Source organism: Maylandia zebra, linkage group LG3, assembly GCF_041146795.1.
Source record: "Maylandia zebra isolate NMK-2024a linkage group LG3, Mzebra_GT3a, whole genome shotgun sequence".
In the NCBI taxonomy this organism is placed as follows: Eukaryota; Metazoa; Chordata; class Actinopteri; order Cichliformes; family Cichlidae; genus Maylandia; species Maylandia zebra.
The window spans coordinates 365,627-383,372 of record NC_135169.1 but is presented as its reverse complement, the minus strand read 5'-3'; the positions used below and the strand labels follow the sequence as shown (position 1 = coordinate 383,372).

The window sequence follows — 17,746 nt, the reverse complement described above, 5'->3', positions numbered from 1 at the left end:
AGAAATTGCGTTACTCTCAAACCCTAGTGATTAGAAAAATGCAAATAAAATAATTAAAAAGTAAAAATTTAAATAAATTTAAATAAATACAATACAATTTTACGTATAACAAAAAAAGCTATGCAATATACAATATACAATATTCAAGTAAGAAGGCATAGTGGTGCAAAATAGGCAAATAGTGCAAATGGGGATTTAGTAGTGTACGGTAAGAGATAGTGTAACAGCAAAGGCTTATGAGGTCCAATGCTTAAGCAGTCCAATGCTCCACAAAGTGACTGGAGCAGGCCAGTGAGTGCGTCAGAGAGTGAGTGTGTGTGTGTGTGTGACAGAGTTCAGTGAGACCGTGGTGGAGAAGAGGGGAGAGGGGGGCAGAATCGGGAGGGAGTTTAGCTTCCTGACAGCCTGATGGATGAAGCTGTCCTTCAGTCTGCTGGTCCTGGCCTGGAGACTCCGCAGTCTCCTCCCTGACGGCAGCAGCTTGAAGAAGCTTTGCATTGGGTGCGTGGGATCAGCCGCTATGCAAAGGGCTTTTTTAGTAAGACGGGTGCTGTAAATGTCCTGGAGGGAGGGGAGAGAGACACCAATGATCCTCTCTGCAGCTCTCACTATGCGTTGGAGGGTTCTATGACAGGACGCATTGCAGGCTCCAAACCACACAGTGATGCAGCTCGACAGGATGCTCTCGATGGTGCCTCTGTAGAAAGTGTACATGATGGGGGCTGGTGCTCCTGCTCTTCTTAGTTTGCGGAGAAAGAAGAGACGCTGCTGTGATTTCTTGGCCAGTGCTGTGGTGTTGTACGTCCAGGAGAGATCCTCTGTGATGTGCACACCCAAGAACTTGGTGCTGCTCACTCTCTCCACAGACGCTCCGTCAATGGTCAGAGGAGCATGTTGGGTGTGCATTCTCCTGAAGTCCACAACAATCTCCTTCGTCTTCTCCACATTCAGAGAGAGATTGTTGTCAGCACACCACGTGGCCAGGCGTCTCACCTCACTTCTGTAGTCGGTCTCATCCCTGTTGCTAATGAGACCCACCCACCACCCAGGGTCCTGGGTCTGAGCAACCCAGTATCCCTGAGCAGTTATGTATTATATTATTATATTTTGGTGTTGCTGCTGCTCTTCTCCATGCTTGTAGATGTGAGTGTGTGTGTTTATGTCTGCGGGTATGCTTGGAGGATGGAGCTCAGCCACCTGCAGACCTGAGGGGTGTGGCCCTGCGGAAGGACTGGCCACACCCGAAGCCACACACCTGCCGCTGATCAGGGCTCGTCGGGGGAGCTACTTAGGAGAGTCTTGGAGCTCCCACCGACGCGGGATCATTTCCTTGAGACTCCACGTTAGTCGTCCCGTTGAATTGAGTTAGTGTGTGTAAGTGGTTATTTGTGTCCTGACGGCTGCGTCTATTGTTTCCCGCAGGAGGAGCGTGGAAGGCACGAAGAGCAGCGAGCACCGGGGGGTGCTGACACGGGAGCGGAGAGCACAGAGACACGAACTATTCACGCAGAGACACGACACGGGAGTCTGGGAAAACACTGGGATTTATTGTTGTTTTTTTCCACTCTGTAAATAAACACACTGTTTATACATAGAGCACCGCGCCTGGGTCCTCCTTCCCCACTCCTTCCACGGTGTGCCATGCCATACTGTGACAGAATGATCCCGCCACGCATGGACCCAGCGGTCTCTGAGGAGAGGCTCGGGAGGGAGGTTATGGACAGGGTTTACAGACTCTGTGAGTTATGGTGGGAGAAGCCCGCGGAAGGTTTGCGTCGCGCCGTGGAGAGGCGGCTGCAGGAGACGCTGTTTAAATTCCCCTGGCTGGTGGACTCCCTTAATTCAGTAGTCCTGGACTTCCTGATTTCCACCCTCCACCTCCACTCTCCTCCTCAGGCTGCTCACCGGCCCGGACAGCTGGTGGATTCACAGCCTGAGACGCCGCCGGCGTTCCTCAAATCCACAGACATCTCAAGAGCCGGCTGTGGTGAGTAGTACGGACAATTTTCCATTCCCCTCACCGTGTTTGTGTCTGCAGTGGACGAGCTGACGGCGCAGGTAACATCACCTCGGTCAGAGGTCCCCACACCACTCGCTGCTTCACCATCTGCAGCTGTAACACCGCCATCGTCTCATCTGCCTGCAGCCACCATTCCGACATCTTTTTCACTGCCAGCCGGCGAGCCGGAGGAACCCGCACCGCCAGCTGAGGAGCTAGGCGAGCCGGAGGAGGAGCCCTGCGAGCCGGAGCGGCTCAGCGAGCCGGAGGAGGAGCCCTGCGAGCCGGAGCGGCTCAGCGAGCCGGCAGAGGAGCTCGGCGAGCGGAAGGAACAACAGGCGCTGCCAGCCGCCAGCAGAGGAGCTCGGCGAGCGGAAGGAACAACCGGCGCTGCCAGCCGAGGAGGGACCCGCTCAGCCGGAGCCGGAGGTCAGCGAACCGGAGGGACCTCCACGTCTAGCGCGGCCTCCACGCCATCCACGTCTAGCGCGGCCTCCACGCCATCCACGTCCAGTGCGTCCACGTCAGCGATCGGCGCGTCATGGACCATGTGCCGCGCCTCGCTGTTGCTCACCGGAGCAGCGACGTTGCCACCGGACCCGGGGCAGGCCGCCGGAGGAGGAGCGCCGCCGCCACCGGACCCGGGGCAGGCCGCCGGAGGAGGAGCGCCGCCGCCACCGGACCCGGGGCAGGCCGCCGGAGGAGGAGCGCCGCCGCCACCGGACCCGTGGCAGGCAGCCGGAGCAGCAGTGCCGCCGCCACTGGAGCCGTGGCAGGCCCCCAGAACTGTTTTGCTGCTGCTGCCGGTCCCGTGGCCGTCCGCCGGAGCTGCTACGTCGCCGCCGTTGGGCTCGAGGTAGGCCCCCTGAACTCTTTTGTTGTGTTGATGGGCCGCCTAAGACTCTTTTGTGGTGTTTTTTCTTTTTTGCTCCGCTGCGGGATGCGGGTCGGCCGCCGGAACTGTGTTTGCTGCCACTGGACCGGGGGTTTGCCTTTTGGACTGGGTTTTTCTTTTGTTGTTTTGTTGTTGTATGGTGGCTGTTTTACGGTGAGGTTTTAAGTTATGAGGTGTAAAGTTGGTAAATTGCATGTAGATCTTATATGATTTTATTACATTCACCTTAGAGACAAACATTTATTTTGTTCAAATTACATGTTCGAGTCCTGTAAATCCAATAAGCTTGACTTCATCTACTTTTTCTCAGGCAGGTGTGAGCGAGAGTCTACAGCTTTCTACCCCCACGTCTAATCCCTTTACTTTCAGGGCCGTGTCCACTTAATACTACATTGTATGGTTATATGGCATTTTAGTTCATATAAAGCATAACATTGAGACACTTCAAATAATTTCATCTCAACAGTATTCATGAGTTCGTTATGAAACTGTCTGTTCATTTTGAGTCTACGTTCATGCCTGTTTCCATCTGTTTCACACAGTGGAAGTGGCCTCAGTGATTGGAGTCTCTGCCTGAAGGTAGATCTGATTAGTTGAGTATCTGAGGCTGAGACCACGGGACTGTAAAACATGATTGTTGGGCTTCATTTCTGTGCTGAACAGTCATTTAAGATTAGTTAGTAAATAACAATTAGTTAATGTTGTTCATGAGACTAAAGTCATCTCACTGTGGTAATGTAAATATAATATGGCCAATATTATAGTATTGTCAGATTATTATGAGATATGTGTGTGTGTATATATATATGTGTGTGTGTATATATATATATATATATATATATATATATATATATATATATCTCTCTCAACAAGTACCTCGGTCTGTGGGTGGACAATAAACTGGACTGGTCATGCAACACAGAGCACCTGTATAAAAAAGCCCAAAGCCGACTGTACTTCCTCAGGAGGCTGAGGTCTTTTAACATCTGCAGGAAGCTCCTGAGGATGTTTTACCAGTCAGTGGTTGCTGGAGTACTTTTCTATGCTGTGGTGTGCTGGGGGAGCAGCACAGCAAAGAAGGACTCATCCAGGCTGGAGAAACTGATCAGGAATGCTGGCTCTGTGGTCGGCATGAAGCTGGACACTCTGGTGACAGTGGCAGAGAAAAGGACACTAAAAAAAACTGCTGGACATTATGAACAATGCTGGGCATCCTCTGCACACGGCCATAAACAATCAGAAGAGTCTGTTCAGTGACAGGTTGCTTCTCCCCAAGACAAGAACTAACAGACTTAAAAACTCCTTTGTCCCACACGCCATCAGACTGTTTAACTCCTCTCTGGAGGGGAGAGGGAGGGGAGACAGGAGGACAAAGGAGGGGGCAACAACTAAGCTGTAGTGCCTCTGCACCTCACTGTGCAATACCTTTTGTGCAATACTTTTGTTAATAGTCAACGGTGCAATAGACCTCAATACTTGAAATGTGCAATTCACTTGTATTTTTATTTTTATTCCTATTTATTCTATTTATCCCCTTCGTATATTTTATTTATATTTGTGTGTGTGTGTGTGTGTGTGTGTATGTATGTATATATATATATATATATATATATATATATATATATATATATATATATATAAATATAAAAAATATTCTGTAACTCTGTAACTTCTGTCGGTGCTGTGCTTTTGGAAACCGAATTTCCCAGAGGAACCCACCCGAGGGATTAATTAAGTTTTATCTTATCTTACATATATATATATATATATATATATATATATATATATATATATATATATATATATATATATATATATATATATATATATATATATATACACACATATACATATATCTCAGACTTTCAGCTTGTTGTGTTTGTGGATATATGACTGACTTTAATTATTAAACATTCGCACATAAATAAGTGACGTCATATTCAGTACTTTCGACAGTTCACTCTTCAGCCGCTCCATCTTATTAGGGAAATGCCATATAGATAAATGTAAATTTCAAAACTCAACCCCATCATTTAATTTGTTTTTGATTGAAATTGAATATTACTTAAACTCTCTTAAATTAACTTCCAATAAAAAAGGTTTATCATTTATCATCTCAGTCTCTCTCTGAACGTGCTCCTATGCTTGGACATGTCTGCAACGGGCCCTAGTTTGTGTTATTTTAGTAGTATTTTGTTGGTTATGTCTGTTTTCGTTTTTGTTACAGTGCACTGGAGAAAAAATATCTGAGAGGTGTGATCCACCGGTGGTGATATGTTGATATTTTGTGAGTTCATGATTTAACAATCAGCTCTTTAAACCAGGCCTGAAAGATTGAAATTTAAAGCGCTATAAAATATTATTACTGTAAACAGTTGCAAAGTGTGCTTCTCCATGATTGTAATTGGCTTGGGAGAAATTCACTTATAGGGAACACTGATCTAAAAGGATTGCACCGAGTCAATCCGGCCCAAAAAACAACAAGGAATTGTTTTCCTTTAAAATGATGACGTCATCTTGCTGGTGATGGACGCTCGAATAGGTTGCGCGTGAGACTCCATTATCAGCAACATCTGGTATGAATGTGTATGGAGGTATGCATGTGAATGGACTGTGATGGACTGACGACTAAAAGTTTTGACTGACTTGATACTGAGACAATGACTGCACCAACTTTAGGATTAGTAAATGCCAATAAACAATTCATAAACAATTCACCCAGCCGACAAGAGAAGGGTGGATGCTTCGCTTTGTTTTGTTTTGTTTTTTCAGGAGCAGGAGGATAAGAGAGACTGGAGGAGGAGACTCTAGCTTCACATAAGTATGAACTGCAGACTTAACACTGTGGTTGCTGATTTTGAGTTACCGATGTTTGCATTAAGAAGACTGTGCTATATTAGCTGTGTTTTGAGTAAGGTATCATGTTATATTATTGGGAATGCCAAATGCTACAGTGGAGAAAACTTTTGATACCACTCATGACTGGAATATGTTACTATTAACCATAGCAGGCCACTGTAAAAAGTCAATTAAATTTTATAGAGGAAAATCGCCAAAATGGAACAATACCTATGAATGACTGGCCACATTCAGAATAGAGATATGCAATAATAAACATTGGTCCACGTGATTTAGGTTCTCACTTGAAATAGTAAGTTATTAAATGTAGAATATAATCGACAGGGACATTTGATAGGATGTGGTACTGAAAAAGAACAAGAGCAAAGTAAATAAAGAAAATATTGTGTTTAGTTTGGATAAATTCAAATTAAAATGTACCATTACACTCAGAGGATCAATATGAAATAAAACATATGCAAAATTTGTAGGAAGTACATGACTGATAACTGTTCTGTCCTGAGCGTTTGTTTCTAGAGCACCCACTTGACCACACCAACAGTTTCTCGCCACCGAGGAGGGGTACTTGCAAAAAGAATAAAATAAAAATCTGAGTTTAACAAAACATTTTAAATGTAAATATCAAGATTACCTTTCTTTTTCCATGAAATGTGCTTGTGGGCACGCCAGCCATTTTGAAAAGGTGGGCAAAGCAATTGGCAAGGCCACACCCCCACACATGTGATATACTTTTAAAGGTACTGTTGCCCTCTCTAAGAAACATCAGGAATTAGAGGAGTGGCAAGTAGAGTATGCGAGCTACAAGCAAAAACTAAAATGTGTACTACAGTGTGCAAAAATGAAATACTGGGTCATCAGGGGGTCATGAGGGACATTTATAAAACTAAAAGTCCCACTAACCTTAAAGTGCACTTGAAAAGCCCACACAAGAAGGTTAACCTAGCTTACCTAGAAGACCTCATCAGGGGGAGCACACTCCCCCTCCTTGAAGAGCTCACCCACTCAACCCGCATCCCCAGAAAACAGCTAACCCCAGATAAGGCAGCGTGATGGATCCCGAGACAACAGGACTGGGACATCTAAATAAAGGTGTGAAACAATCGCCTTCAAAAGGTTATCAATTCACTTGAACCAAAATTAGGACCACTCGGTGCGGCAAGAGTTAATAGTTATTAGTCTCAACACCCAAGGATAACCAGAAGAGCATGATTGATATGATGGAACTGGGATTTTGTTACACTTAATTTTTGCAAAACACAAATAAAACTAAATTGAAACTAAGGATTTTCAGAAAATAAAAACTAGACTAAACTAGCAAAGAATTGGTAAAAACTGATTAAAACTGATGAAAATTGCAAAACTATTACAACCCTGGTCCAGACTAAGATGGTGTTGGACATCTTCGGGGCAGAAAAGGGTTGGTGTGACCAAGGTGTGGTTTGGCTTGTTGTATGTACATTTCAAAATGTTACAGCTCTGGATGGACCAGTTACCAGGGCATGGAAGGATGACAGACTTTATTACATATGGAGAAGGGACATTTTCGGGATCGAAGATCCTCAGGGATGACAAGGCTGGAGCAACGGTACTCGAGAGAATTTCTGATACTTTCTGAGATATGATGTCACCAACCTTCTCTTTTAATTGTCTAGCTCCAATGAATTGACACATGGGAGTGTGTCAAAAAGGGGGAAGTTGAGTCCGAACATCAAACAATGGTGTTATGAACATTTTATGACTTTATTTTTGTGTTTAATAATTTAGCTATGGTAAAACTTAAGCTTATAATGTGTTAGACTTAGAAAGGGTTCACTAATTTTTGATTTCTTTTACACACACATAGATTATGATTAGAATAGGTCCTGAACATAATATTTTAAACCAAATTTGAATCATTAGAAGAACAATGGATAACAATATTAGATTATCAAGGCTAGGGAGAGAGGTGTTTTGGTTTTCTGTCTCTTGCAGAGAAAGGAACAGACACCAGACGGGGACACGGAGATGTGAGGACCCTTCACAGCAGGGACAGATGTAGGGACTGCCGAGACAGCAACTGGGGTCAAGTGTCATGACGTTTGGGCTCCTGGAGAAGATGGAGCCCACAAACACAGCAATAACCATGAAGGGGTTGGCGAGAACCAGGAACACCAGACCAACGAGGTTCGAGAGGCTCTTGGCAAAAAGGGGGACACGCCGGTGAACCCAAAACACACAGATCCTTGTTTGAAATCGGGGCAGAATAATCCCCAGAACTGTGCAATGACTAAAGGGTGGTCTAACCCCGGAGGTCGAAGAAAGAAGCTGAGAATCACCCAACTGGAAGACACTGGTAGCTGCAGCAATAAAAATAAAGGTTAAAAGCTCCTTAGACAGAGTTTCTAGTCTAAGTACATTTGAAAGGTATAAGGGGGCATTAAAATGGGAGTGGAAAACTGGAGCACCAAAATAAAGCTGTGGGAGAATTGGGGAGTGATGGGAGAGTCATCTGTAACTGCTGTTATGGTTGTAAATCTAACTTTTCTCGCATCTGAACTGCGTGAACACAGAGGTCATCCCACATATGGTCCACCCGTTAAAGGGGGACAGAGGGCCTCATGATCAAGAAAACCTGGACCTTGCGACCCTGGAGTGCATGTTGTAAGTGATCTCTTTCAGAGATCAAAAGGGGGAATTATTAGATTATTCTGTTATTATATGTTACCTTATATATGTAATCAAAGTAGTTGAATTAGAATACTGCTGTAGATCACATTATACCCTTTAATATAGAGTGTGTGAGCTGTATGTAGTGTAGTTCTCATTATACTTTTGAGTTAACAGAACATATTCACATATTAGTTCATTAGATAAATGTGCATCACTCTGTATCCTTGATCTGCTGGGAATGTGTGACACTGTTTTCTTGACATGCTTAATTGTTGAATCATGAAGAGAAGGTTGTAAGCAGGAGACTCTGTGTCTAAGACAGGGGAGATAGATAGACCACATTCCACACCCCCACCTTACAGAAAGCAGAGAAACAACTGCCGAGGTCATAACTTAGGCGCTGTAACAGAGAAAAAATGTGATGTTTTGGCTTTTACGACTAGCTGGGGGCCACTAGAGACTATAAAAAGCTGAGCAACCCGTCACCATTTTGAGACATGTGCCTGACCCTCTGGTAGCATCTCTCCCGTCCGGACGTTGTAATGCTCTTATTGTTGAATTGTATGGAAATAAATGATTGTTGATTGAGCATTGATACACCGAGTATTGTCCCTCCTTCAGCCCAAAGATTCAAAGAATTGGGAGATTTCAACAGCTTACCGCATCTTATATCAGCTGCACGGAAGTAGCTGTAAGTAACCTGGGAGCTACAGCTTTAAGCTGCTGCGCGCGCTCCCGCAGACGGCAATCACGATCACTTTTTGGCACCTGTAGCTCAGGGGAGTAAAACAATCGCATGAGTGCTGCTGTTTGTATGAGGAAGAATAAAGTAGTCGTGGTAAGCCAATCACGTGACCACTTAAAGACAAAGCAACAAGGTGATATATATCAGTTTATAAATTGTGTTGATAGGCCACGTAAAACCAGAGCCATGATAAACAATACGCTGTGTTTTTTCCTCAATAGTTTCGCCATGTTTACTGACTAAGGACTAAGGACAGCGCAGCAAGCACTCTCTGCTTATGAGAAAAAAACCATACCAGTTTTTATTTTCATGCTCAGCATGCCAAAAGAAACTCTGAAAGGATCACTGATGATCTGCTTGTATCCATGTTAGTATTTGAAGTCCAACATCTCCCTCTAGTGGCCACATATAAACCATGTGTGAGGATGGTGTGAATGTAAAATGTGAATCATAGTGTTCCAGTCAGTCATCAGTGTGTCTCTGCACAGCTGTAATTAAAATGTGTTCAGAGGGCCTCAGTGTCTGAATGGTTCCAGTTCAGCTCCATAACAGCAGCGTCCCTGGTTTGATTCCTGTGTTTCAGCTCATATCTGCCTCTCTCACTGAGGGGGACGTCTCCAAACACACACACACACACACACACTGACCACCTCTGTGCTTGAACCAATAGAAAGCTGGTGCTCAGAGGAGGAGGGCGGGCTTTACTTGGTGTCAGTGACAGAAATGAAAAAAAGCTCAAATGAGTGAGAAGGACGATGAAGGAAACATCTGTGCTGTGTCTGCTCTGTAAGTGGAATCTCTGTGTTTGTTTGAATTCTTGTACTTTGACTGTCTGCTCTCCTGATAACTGATGATGGAGGAGAAGACATGAAAAACAAATCAGGCTGAATTCAAGTTCAAAACACCACGAGGACCAACTGCAGGTCTGAACTGACTCTTTATCTTTGCTCAGGAGTCGAGGAAACACAGCAGGCAGTGAAAAGATCAAATCATTCACTCATTATATCAACACAGCTGCACAGTGGACACATGACTTTATTGTGTTATTTAAATGCAGTGGATATTTTATATATACTCAGAGTCTGTGCTCATGATCACTGTGATCACATTAAAAGCTGCTTCTTAGATAAAAAGTAAAAGAGTTCAAACTGTCTGATACATCAGTAACAAACATAGAAGAAACGTCTGTTTTTTTCCCGCCTGTCCCGTTTGGCTCTTTTGCCATCAAAATTATTGTCTAAAGGCAAAGAAAGATGCCCAACGGATTTACTTTACCAAATTGACCATCCCAGCCTTGCTGTATTGGTCTATTTGATTCACCTTTGCTTTTATTGTTTATTTTAATTTTAATTTTATTCAAAAACAAAAAAAAGAGAGCAACATAATAAACAACATCATCGTGATGATCTATGTGAATATAACAGTAAATACTAAATAAGCACGTAAGATCAACAGAACACAGTGTGCTTTGAGGTAGGAGCCAAAAAGGGTGTAGTTTGTGTGTGTGAGTACCCGTGTGTACACCTGTGAGCATGGACGCGCTTGTTTTTAAAAGGTTCCTTCATGTAATGATCTGCTAGAGGGTGTGGGGGGGCCACAGCCCTGTAGAAGAAAAGTCTTCTGGAAAAGAGTTGATGTTGTGTAAAATCATAATACAAAGAAAACGACAAGATTTATTTATCATATGTAACAGTGCAGGTGTTACAGAGGTGCTGTGTTAGTGTATGTAAGTTTCCTCCACAGTACAAGGACGTGTTGTTAACTGGTGATTCTAAACTGGCCGTAGGTGTGACTGTTAGTTTGTGATGGACTGATGGCCCGTAGTTACTGTGTGACAGGGATGCCAAACTCATTTTACATGAAGAGTCACATCACAAGTTACGAGTGACTGAGATATCTATAAGATCTTTAGTGCAGCTTCAACAGCAAATCTCGGTTTTTCTACCTGACAAATGTGAGAAAATATAGAAGAAATGCAGGTGATTCACTGCCCAGACTGTTCTGTATTGATATTAGATATTGATATTATATTATTTTTGTTGATTGATGAAAATGTTTTATTTTTCTTGAGTAGGCAGTGAACACCAGGAATGTTTTTTTCCTTTAATTTATTATCTGTTAATTAAATACTTTGGAGTAGTATTGTTCTGTCCTTATTGTGCGTCCCTTTGCCCAACTTGACAGACAGCTAGCGGTTTCAATGAACATTGGAGGTGGAAGTAAGTTTAAGGCTTTTTACTTCGTCAGTAGTTCAATGATTGACATCCTTTTCTAAATGTTACAAGATGTTTTTTCCTTTAACTCACACTTCTAGGATATGAACTATACTGTTATATAGTATATGAAAAAAAAACACCCAGCACGCCCCTGCGGGCGGTTTATCCTTCAAGCTCGGGTCCTCTACCAGAGGCCTGGGAGCTTGAGGGTCCTGCGCAGTATCTTAGCTGTTCCCAGGACTGCGCTCTTCTGGACAGAGATCTCCGATGTTGTTCCCGGGATCTGCTGGAGCCACTCGCCTATCTTGGGAGTCACCGCACCTAGTGCTCCGATTACCACGGGGACCACCGTTACCTTCACCCTCCACATCCTCTCGAGCTCTTCTCTGAGCCCTTGGTATTTCTCCAGCTTCTCGTGTTCCTTCTTCCTGATATTGCTGTCATTCGGAACCGCTACATCGATCACTACGGCCGTCTTCTTCTGTTTGTCTACCACCACTATGTCCGGTTGGTTAGCCACCACCATTTTGTCCGTCTGTATCTGGAAGTCCCACAGGATCTTAGCTCGGTCATTCTCCACCACCCTTGGGGGCATCTCCCATTTTGACCTCGGGACTTCCAGGTTATACTCGGCACAGATGTTCCTGTACACTATGCCGGCCACTTGGTTATGGCGTTCCATGTATGCCTTGCCTGCTAGCATCTTGCACCCTGCTGTTATGTGCTGGATTGTCTCTGGGGCATCTTTACACAGCCTGCACCTGGGGTCTTGCCTGGTGTGATAGACCCCAGCCTCTATGGATCTTGTGCTCAGAGCTTGTTCTTGTGCTGCCATGATTAGTGCCTCTGTGCTGTCTTTCAGTCCAGCTTTGTCCAGCCACTGGTAGGATTTCTGGATATCAGCCACCTCCTCTATCTGCCGGTGGTACATACCGTGCAGGGCTCTGTCCTTCCATGATGGTTCCTCGTCTCCCTCCTCTTTCTTGGGTTTCTGCTGCCTGAGGTATTCACTGAGCACTCGGTCAGTTGGGGCCATCTTCCCAATGTATTCTTGGATGTTCGTTGTCTCATCCTGGACTGTGGTGCTGACACTCACCAGTCCCCGGCCCCCTTCCTTCCGCTTAGCGTACAGCCTCAGGGTGCTGGACTTGGGGTGAAACCCTCCATGCATGGTAAGGAGCTTTCTTGTCTTTATGTCAGTGGCTTCTATCTCCTCCTTTGGCCAGCCTATTACCCCAGCAGGGTACCTGATCACGGGCAGGGCGTACGTGTTGATGGCCCGGATCTTGTTCTTACCATTCAGCTGACTCCTCAGGACTTGCCTGACCCTCTGCAGGTACTTGGTGGTTGCAGCTTTTCTAGCGGCCTCTTCATGGTTCCCATTCGCCTGCGGGATCCCCAAGTACTTGTAACTGTCCTCTATGTCTGCAATGTTGCCTTCTGGTAGTTCAATCCCCTCAGTTCTGACTACCTTCCCTCTCTTTGTTACCATCCGACTACACTTCTCCAGTCCGAACGACATTCCAATGTCATTGCTGTATAGCCTGGTAGTGTGGATCAGTGAATCGATGTCTCGTTCACTCTTGGCATACAGCTTGATGTCATCCATGTACAGGAGGTGGCTGACAACTGCTCTGTTCCGTAGTCGGTATCCGTAGCCAGTCTTGTTAATGATCTCACTGAGGGGGTTCAGGCCTATGCAGAACAGCAGTGGGGACAGAGCATCTCCTTGGTAGATCCCGCACTTGATGGTGACTTGTGCTATGGGCCTCTAGTGTTGTACGCCACATCCCCATTGAGTTCCTGATGAAGGCTCTTAGGGTCCCATTGATCTTGTACAATTCTAGGCATTCCAGTATCCAGCTGTGGGGCATTGAGTCATAGGCCTTCTTGTAATCAATCCAGGCAGTGCACAGGTTGGTCAGTCTGGTCTTGCAGTCTCGGCTGATTGTTCTGTCTACCAGTAGCTGGTGTTTTGCGCCTCTGGTATTCTTGCCAATTCCTTTCTGTGTCCCGCTCATGTATTGACCCATGTGCCTGTTCATCTTAGCCGATATGATGCCTGACAGGAGCTTCCATGTAGTACTGAGGCAGGTTATTGGTCGGTAGTTGGAGGGGACCGGTCCCTTCTTGGGGTCCTTGGGGATCAGGACCGTCCGGCCTTCAGTTAGCCATTCCGGGTGTCTCTCGTTAACTAGCAGCTGGTTCATTTGTGCTGCCAGACAGACGCTCGTGGAGTGCAGTCAGCTTCTTCAGCCAGTAGGCGTGAACCATGTCGGGCCCTGGTGCTGTCCAACTCTTCATACTGGAGACCCTTTCTTGGATATCTACCACTGTGATGGTTACTGGACCCTGTTCAGGGAGGTCGCTGTGGTCTGCCCTCAGATCCTCTAGCCACTGAGCATTGCCGTTATGGGTTGCATCCTTCTCCCATATGCTCTTCCAGTATTGCTCCGTCTCCAGCCTTGGTGGTGCTGTTCTCTTATTGTTCCCTTGCCACTATGCCGGCCAGCAAAGGTGTACTCTCAGTACACCTTTGCTGGTTCTGTGGAGAACAGCTGGTTTATTCTCCTGCCTTCTATCTCTCTGGTGTACCTCCTCAAGCGGCTGGCCAAGGCTGTGAGTCTTTGCTTGGCAGTTTCCAAGGCCTCAGGTATGGACAGCTTGCTGTATTTCTTAGGCACCTTATTCGTCGCACCTTTCTGCAACTCCGTTAGTTGGCTAACCTCTCTCCGTGCTACTTTGATCTTGCCCTCTAGCCTCCTTCTCCATGGAGGGTACTGCCCCTTGTGGCTGTTCAACTTGTAGCCAAGCATCTTACTGATCACTGCTGCCGTATTGTAGATCAGCTTGTTAGTGTCGGTAATCGTGGTTGTAGGTATTGCCCGTAGTGCTGCATTAACATCATCTAGCAGACCTTCTGAGGGTACTTCACGTAATCTTGGTAACCGGCTACGGGGGATCCAGGTTTCAAGCTTGGCCATGATCCTATTTTTCAGGTCAGTTCCTCTCGCACTCAACGATCCTTCTCCTATCACACTTGGGGCTATGTACCCAATCTCGGGTTGGGGTGATGATATCTCCCCCCTGACCTGGCGTCCTGACTCCTCCTTGCCGTAGCATTTGTGTTGTACCTCGTCAATCTCTAGCTGTGAGAGCAGTCCCTTCTTTCGAATGTTGGAACACTGAGCTACTAGTTGTTTCGCCGTCATTGTGGATGTTGGGTATCGAAGAATCCATAGGTCCCTCATCCTATTCATGTAGCCCCTTCCGCCGGGGTTACTTGCGTAGTAGCATTCCAACAACGCCCTGTTTTCGTCCCTTGCCCACCGATGCCTTCTTGTTCCAGTAGCCCACTTTTCGTCAGGGTGCCCTGGTTCCTCAACACCTGACGCGGACCTTGTTGATCCGGGCGACGTCCGAGCCGGCATGCCTTCATATTTATCTGTCTCGCTCATGTCTGCGGTAGGCTTTCTTAGCATAGGGGGTCTAGCCTTAGGACCCTTACTGGATACAGACGCCCCAGGCAGGAATCGAACTTGCGATTCTCTGTTCCAAAGGCGTGTAGTCTAACCACTACGCTATCCAGCTGCGTAGTGGTTATATATATATATATATATATATATATATATATAACAGCAACAGCAACTCAGTATTGATCACAATACAACTTAGTGAGTTTAGCTTCCTCAAAGATAAACATAACAGACGAAATAACTGGTTTCTAAACAAATCTCTGTAATAGAAATGCACCAAATAAACTTGTAAACATGTTGCACATTAATACTCACAAGCAATAACTCTCCAAGGCAGAAATGTATTAAAGAGCATCTAAGGCAACAAACAGCATATTCTGCAGGCTAACAAGCGACCAGCTTCCTGTTTCCTCTACCCACAGGAACACAGAAAAACCCCACCAAAATATAAGCTTGTCAGTATTCCCGCTATGACCAGCAGAGGGTGCTGAAGAGAAAGAACCTATGCATGTCATAACAAGTATGAATGTCTATGGTGATATCAGCAGGAAAAGTTGGAAAACATAAAATACAGTTCAAAGTCGAAAGATTTATGTCCTGCTTCACATTTTTCAAAGCTGTCAAGCAGGCCAGATTGGTCACAGTTTGAGGACCTGTGCCAGAAGCTCCTGCTGACAGCTGGGATAAGCTCAAACTCTCTCTCTGCCTCAAGTCAGATAGAATGGATAAAGAGATCTTCAACCAAATATTTTTAAACATTTTGCTGGCTTTAAATTGAAAATGAGCAGATATTTCAGAGAGTTGTTCTTTATGTTCACCTCAAATCAACCTGAGTGTCATTTCTCTTTAGTTCTGATCTCACTGCTGAGCTGCACAACAAACCAAGGTCAGTAACCTTCTTCTGTCACAGTTTAAACCTGATAAACTCTGACAGGTTTTACACATTTGGATTAAAGCTTTCAGGGAAGATCTCCAAGACGTGATCATCAGTTTTTAAATTTAACCCTCACAGCTCGTCTGACTGTGAGTCCCAGCAGCTCTCAGTTCTTTGAATATGACTTTGTGTCTCTGAGCTGTGAGGAGGACGACAGCTCTGCTGGATGGACTCTGAGGAGAAACACAAGCAAACAACAGAGGACTCAGTGTGGAGATGGGTGGGGGAAACCAGCTGGTTCTTCCTGTGACATCACTGTTTTCCCTCATGAAAGTGGAGTTTACTGGTGTGAGTCCAGAGAGGGTCCCATCAGTAACATGGTTAACCTGACAGTCACTGGTAAGCTGAGTGTGTGGAGTTAGTGTTGATGAAGCTGTGTGTAAATGGATGAAATGCTGTAGTTTGTCTCTGTGTTGAGGTGGATCAGTGATCCTGCAGAGTCCTGTCCTCCCTGTGATGGAGGGAGATGACGTCACTCTGCTCTGTAAAACAAAGACCACTCCCTCCAACCTCCCAGCTGCTTTCTATAAAGATGGCTCCCTCATCAGGAAGCAGCCTACAGGTCACATGACCATCCAGCATGTTTCCAGGTCTGATGAAGGCCTCTACAAGTGTGACATCAGCGGTCATGGAGAGTCTCCATCCAGCTGGATCACTGTCACAGGTGACACACTCACCTGTCTGTGTTTCTGCAGCTTTCAACATTCACAATGTGACGACAACTTAATGACTGTTTGCTTTATTTTAGGGGAACACACCACCACACCTCCACCTACATCCACACCTCCACCTACATCCACACCTCCACCTTCATCCACCTCTCCTCCTGGTTCCTATCTTCTTCCTGCATTGTCATGTGTTGGATCAGTCTGTGTTGTGGTTCTACTGGTGTTACTGGTTCTGCTGGTGAGACGATGTGTTCACAGGAAACCTGAAGGTGAGACTCAGACTTCCTGATCTTTCATGTCTGAGTTTGTTTAGTAGAATAAAGTTCACATTCATTATGATCACAGTAACAACTTTGTTAAATGTAATCTCTGTTTAGATATTTAATTTATGTTATTCTTCATTTTGGAAAATTTCAGCAGATCAAGAAGAAGCTGGAAAAGATGACATCATCACTCATGTCGTGTACAATATTATCAAGCTATCACATCGTCCACAGCCAGTCAGACCAAGCAGATTCTGATACTCAACATGTCTGCTGAGTGGTTAGATTTGCTTTTCATTGAATTTTTGTGAATATTTATATTGTGGGAACTAGGAATGAAAATATTGTTCAAACAAAAAACATGAAAATGTGCATCATCAGAATAATGATGAACACATTTTCTCTTCAAACATTTCAGACTGAGTTTAGTATGATCTTGATCTTCATGTAGATCGTTCTGTCTCTGATAAGATGGATTATCAGGACATTACAGAGTGAGGGATGGCATGAGTGCTTGAGGCAACTGTTGGTGTGATTTGGCGCTGTGTAAATAAAATTGAATTGAATTGATCAGCAATGTATAAATGTGGACTGTAATAGTAAAACATTACATTTAAATAAGTGTGGTCACATGTGTGTTTAATTCTGTACTTACTGAGTGTTGTTCACTGTGAGCTGGACTGTGTGTTTGTGGTCTGTGGTTGAAGCTAACAGCTCTGCAGTCGTCCAGCATCCTGTTTCTGATAGAAAGAAAACACTTCAGCTGCAGCTGTTTCAACACAGAGCTGCTCATTTAAACACAGAAAGGAACATGGAGATATCATCTGGAAAAGCATTTCAATAAACTCTAAAAACAGACCATCAGTTCATTCAAAGTGAATGTTAATTACATCAGGAACTTATCCCAATGTTGTTCACTGCTTTTATTTAAAAATTACCCTTTGGCTTTTCATTTTCATGTGACTCAAACATTTTTTTTTTCAGGCCTCATTCTAAATCTGAAATAATCTGTTATTTTCTGAGACTTGACATGTTGAAAAAT

General features: G+C 44.8%; 2 protein-coding genes across 4 annotated transcripts in view; one reads left to right on the top strand and one right to left on the bottom strand.

Moving 5' to 3' along the window:
- LOC101479240 (matrix remodeling-associated protein 8) overlaps positions 1-17,746 on the bottom strand; it is a 359,831-nt gene that overhangs the window by 80,013 nt on the left and 262,072 nt on the right. The window lies entirely within an intron of this gene.
- Positions 9,844-17,312, top strand: LOC143414239 (Fc receptor-like protein 4). 2 transcript variants are annotated; one of them, XM_076878194.1, is made up of 6 exons: positions 9,844-9,933; positions 15,690-15,725; positions 15,852-16,112; positions 16,192-16,437; positions 16,522-16,710; positions 16,862-17,312. In XM_076878194.1, exons 1-6 carry the CDS (start codon positions 9,903-9,905, stop codon positions 16,960-16,962), a joined length of 864 nt encoding a protein of 287 aa, XP_076734309.1. In that variant the 5' UTR covers positions 9,844-9,902; the 3' UTR covers positions 16,963-17,312. The 2 variants fall into 2 exon arrangements, with proteins under 2 accessions (XP_076734309.1, XP_076734306.1); XM_076878191.1 differs by having other exon boundaries at positions 16,859-17,312.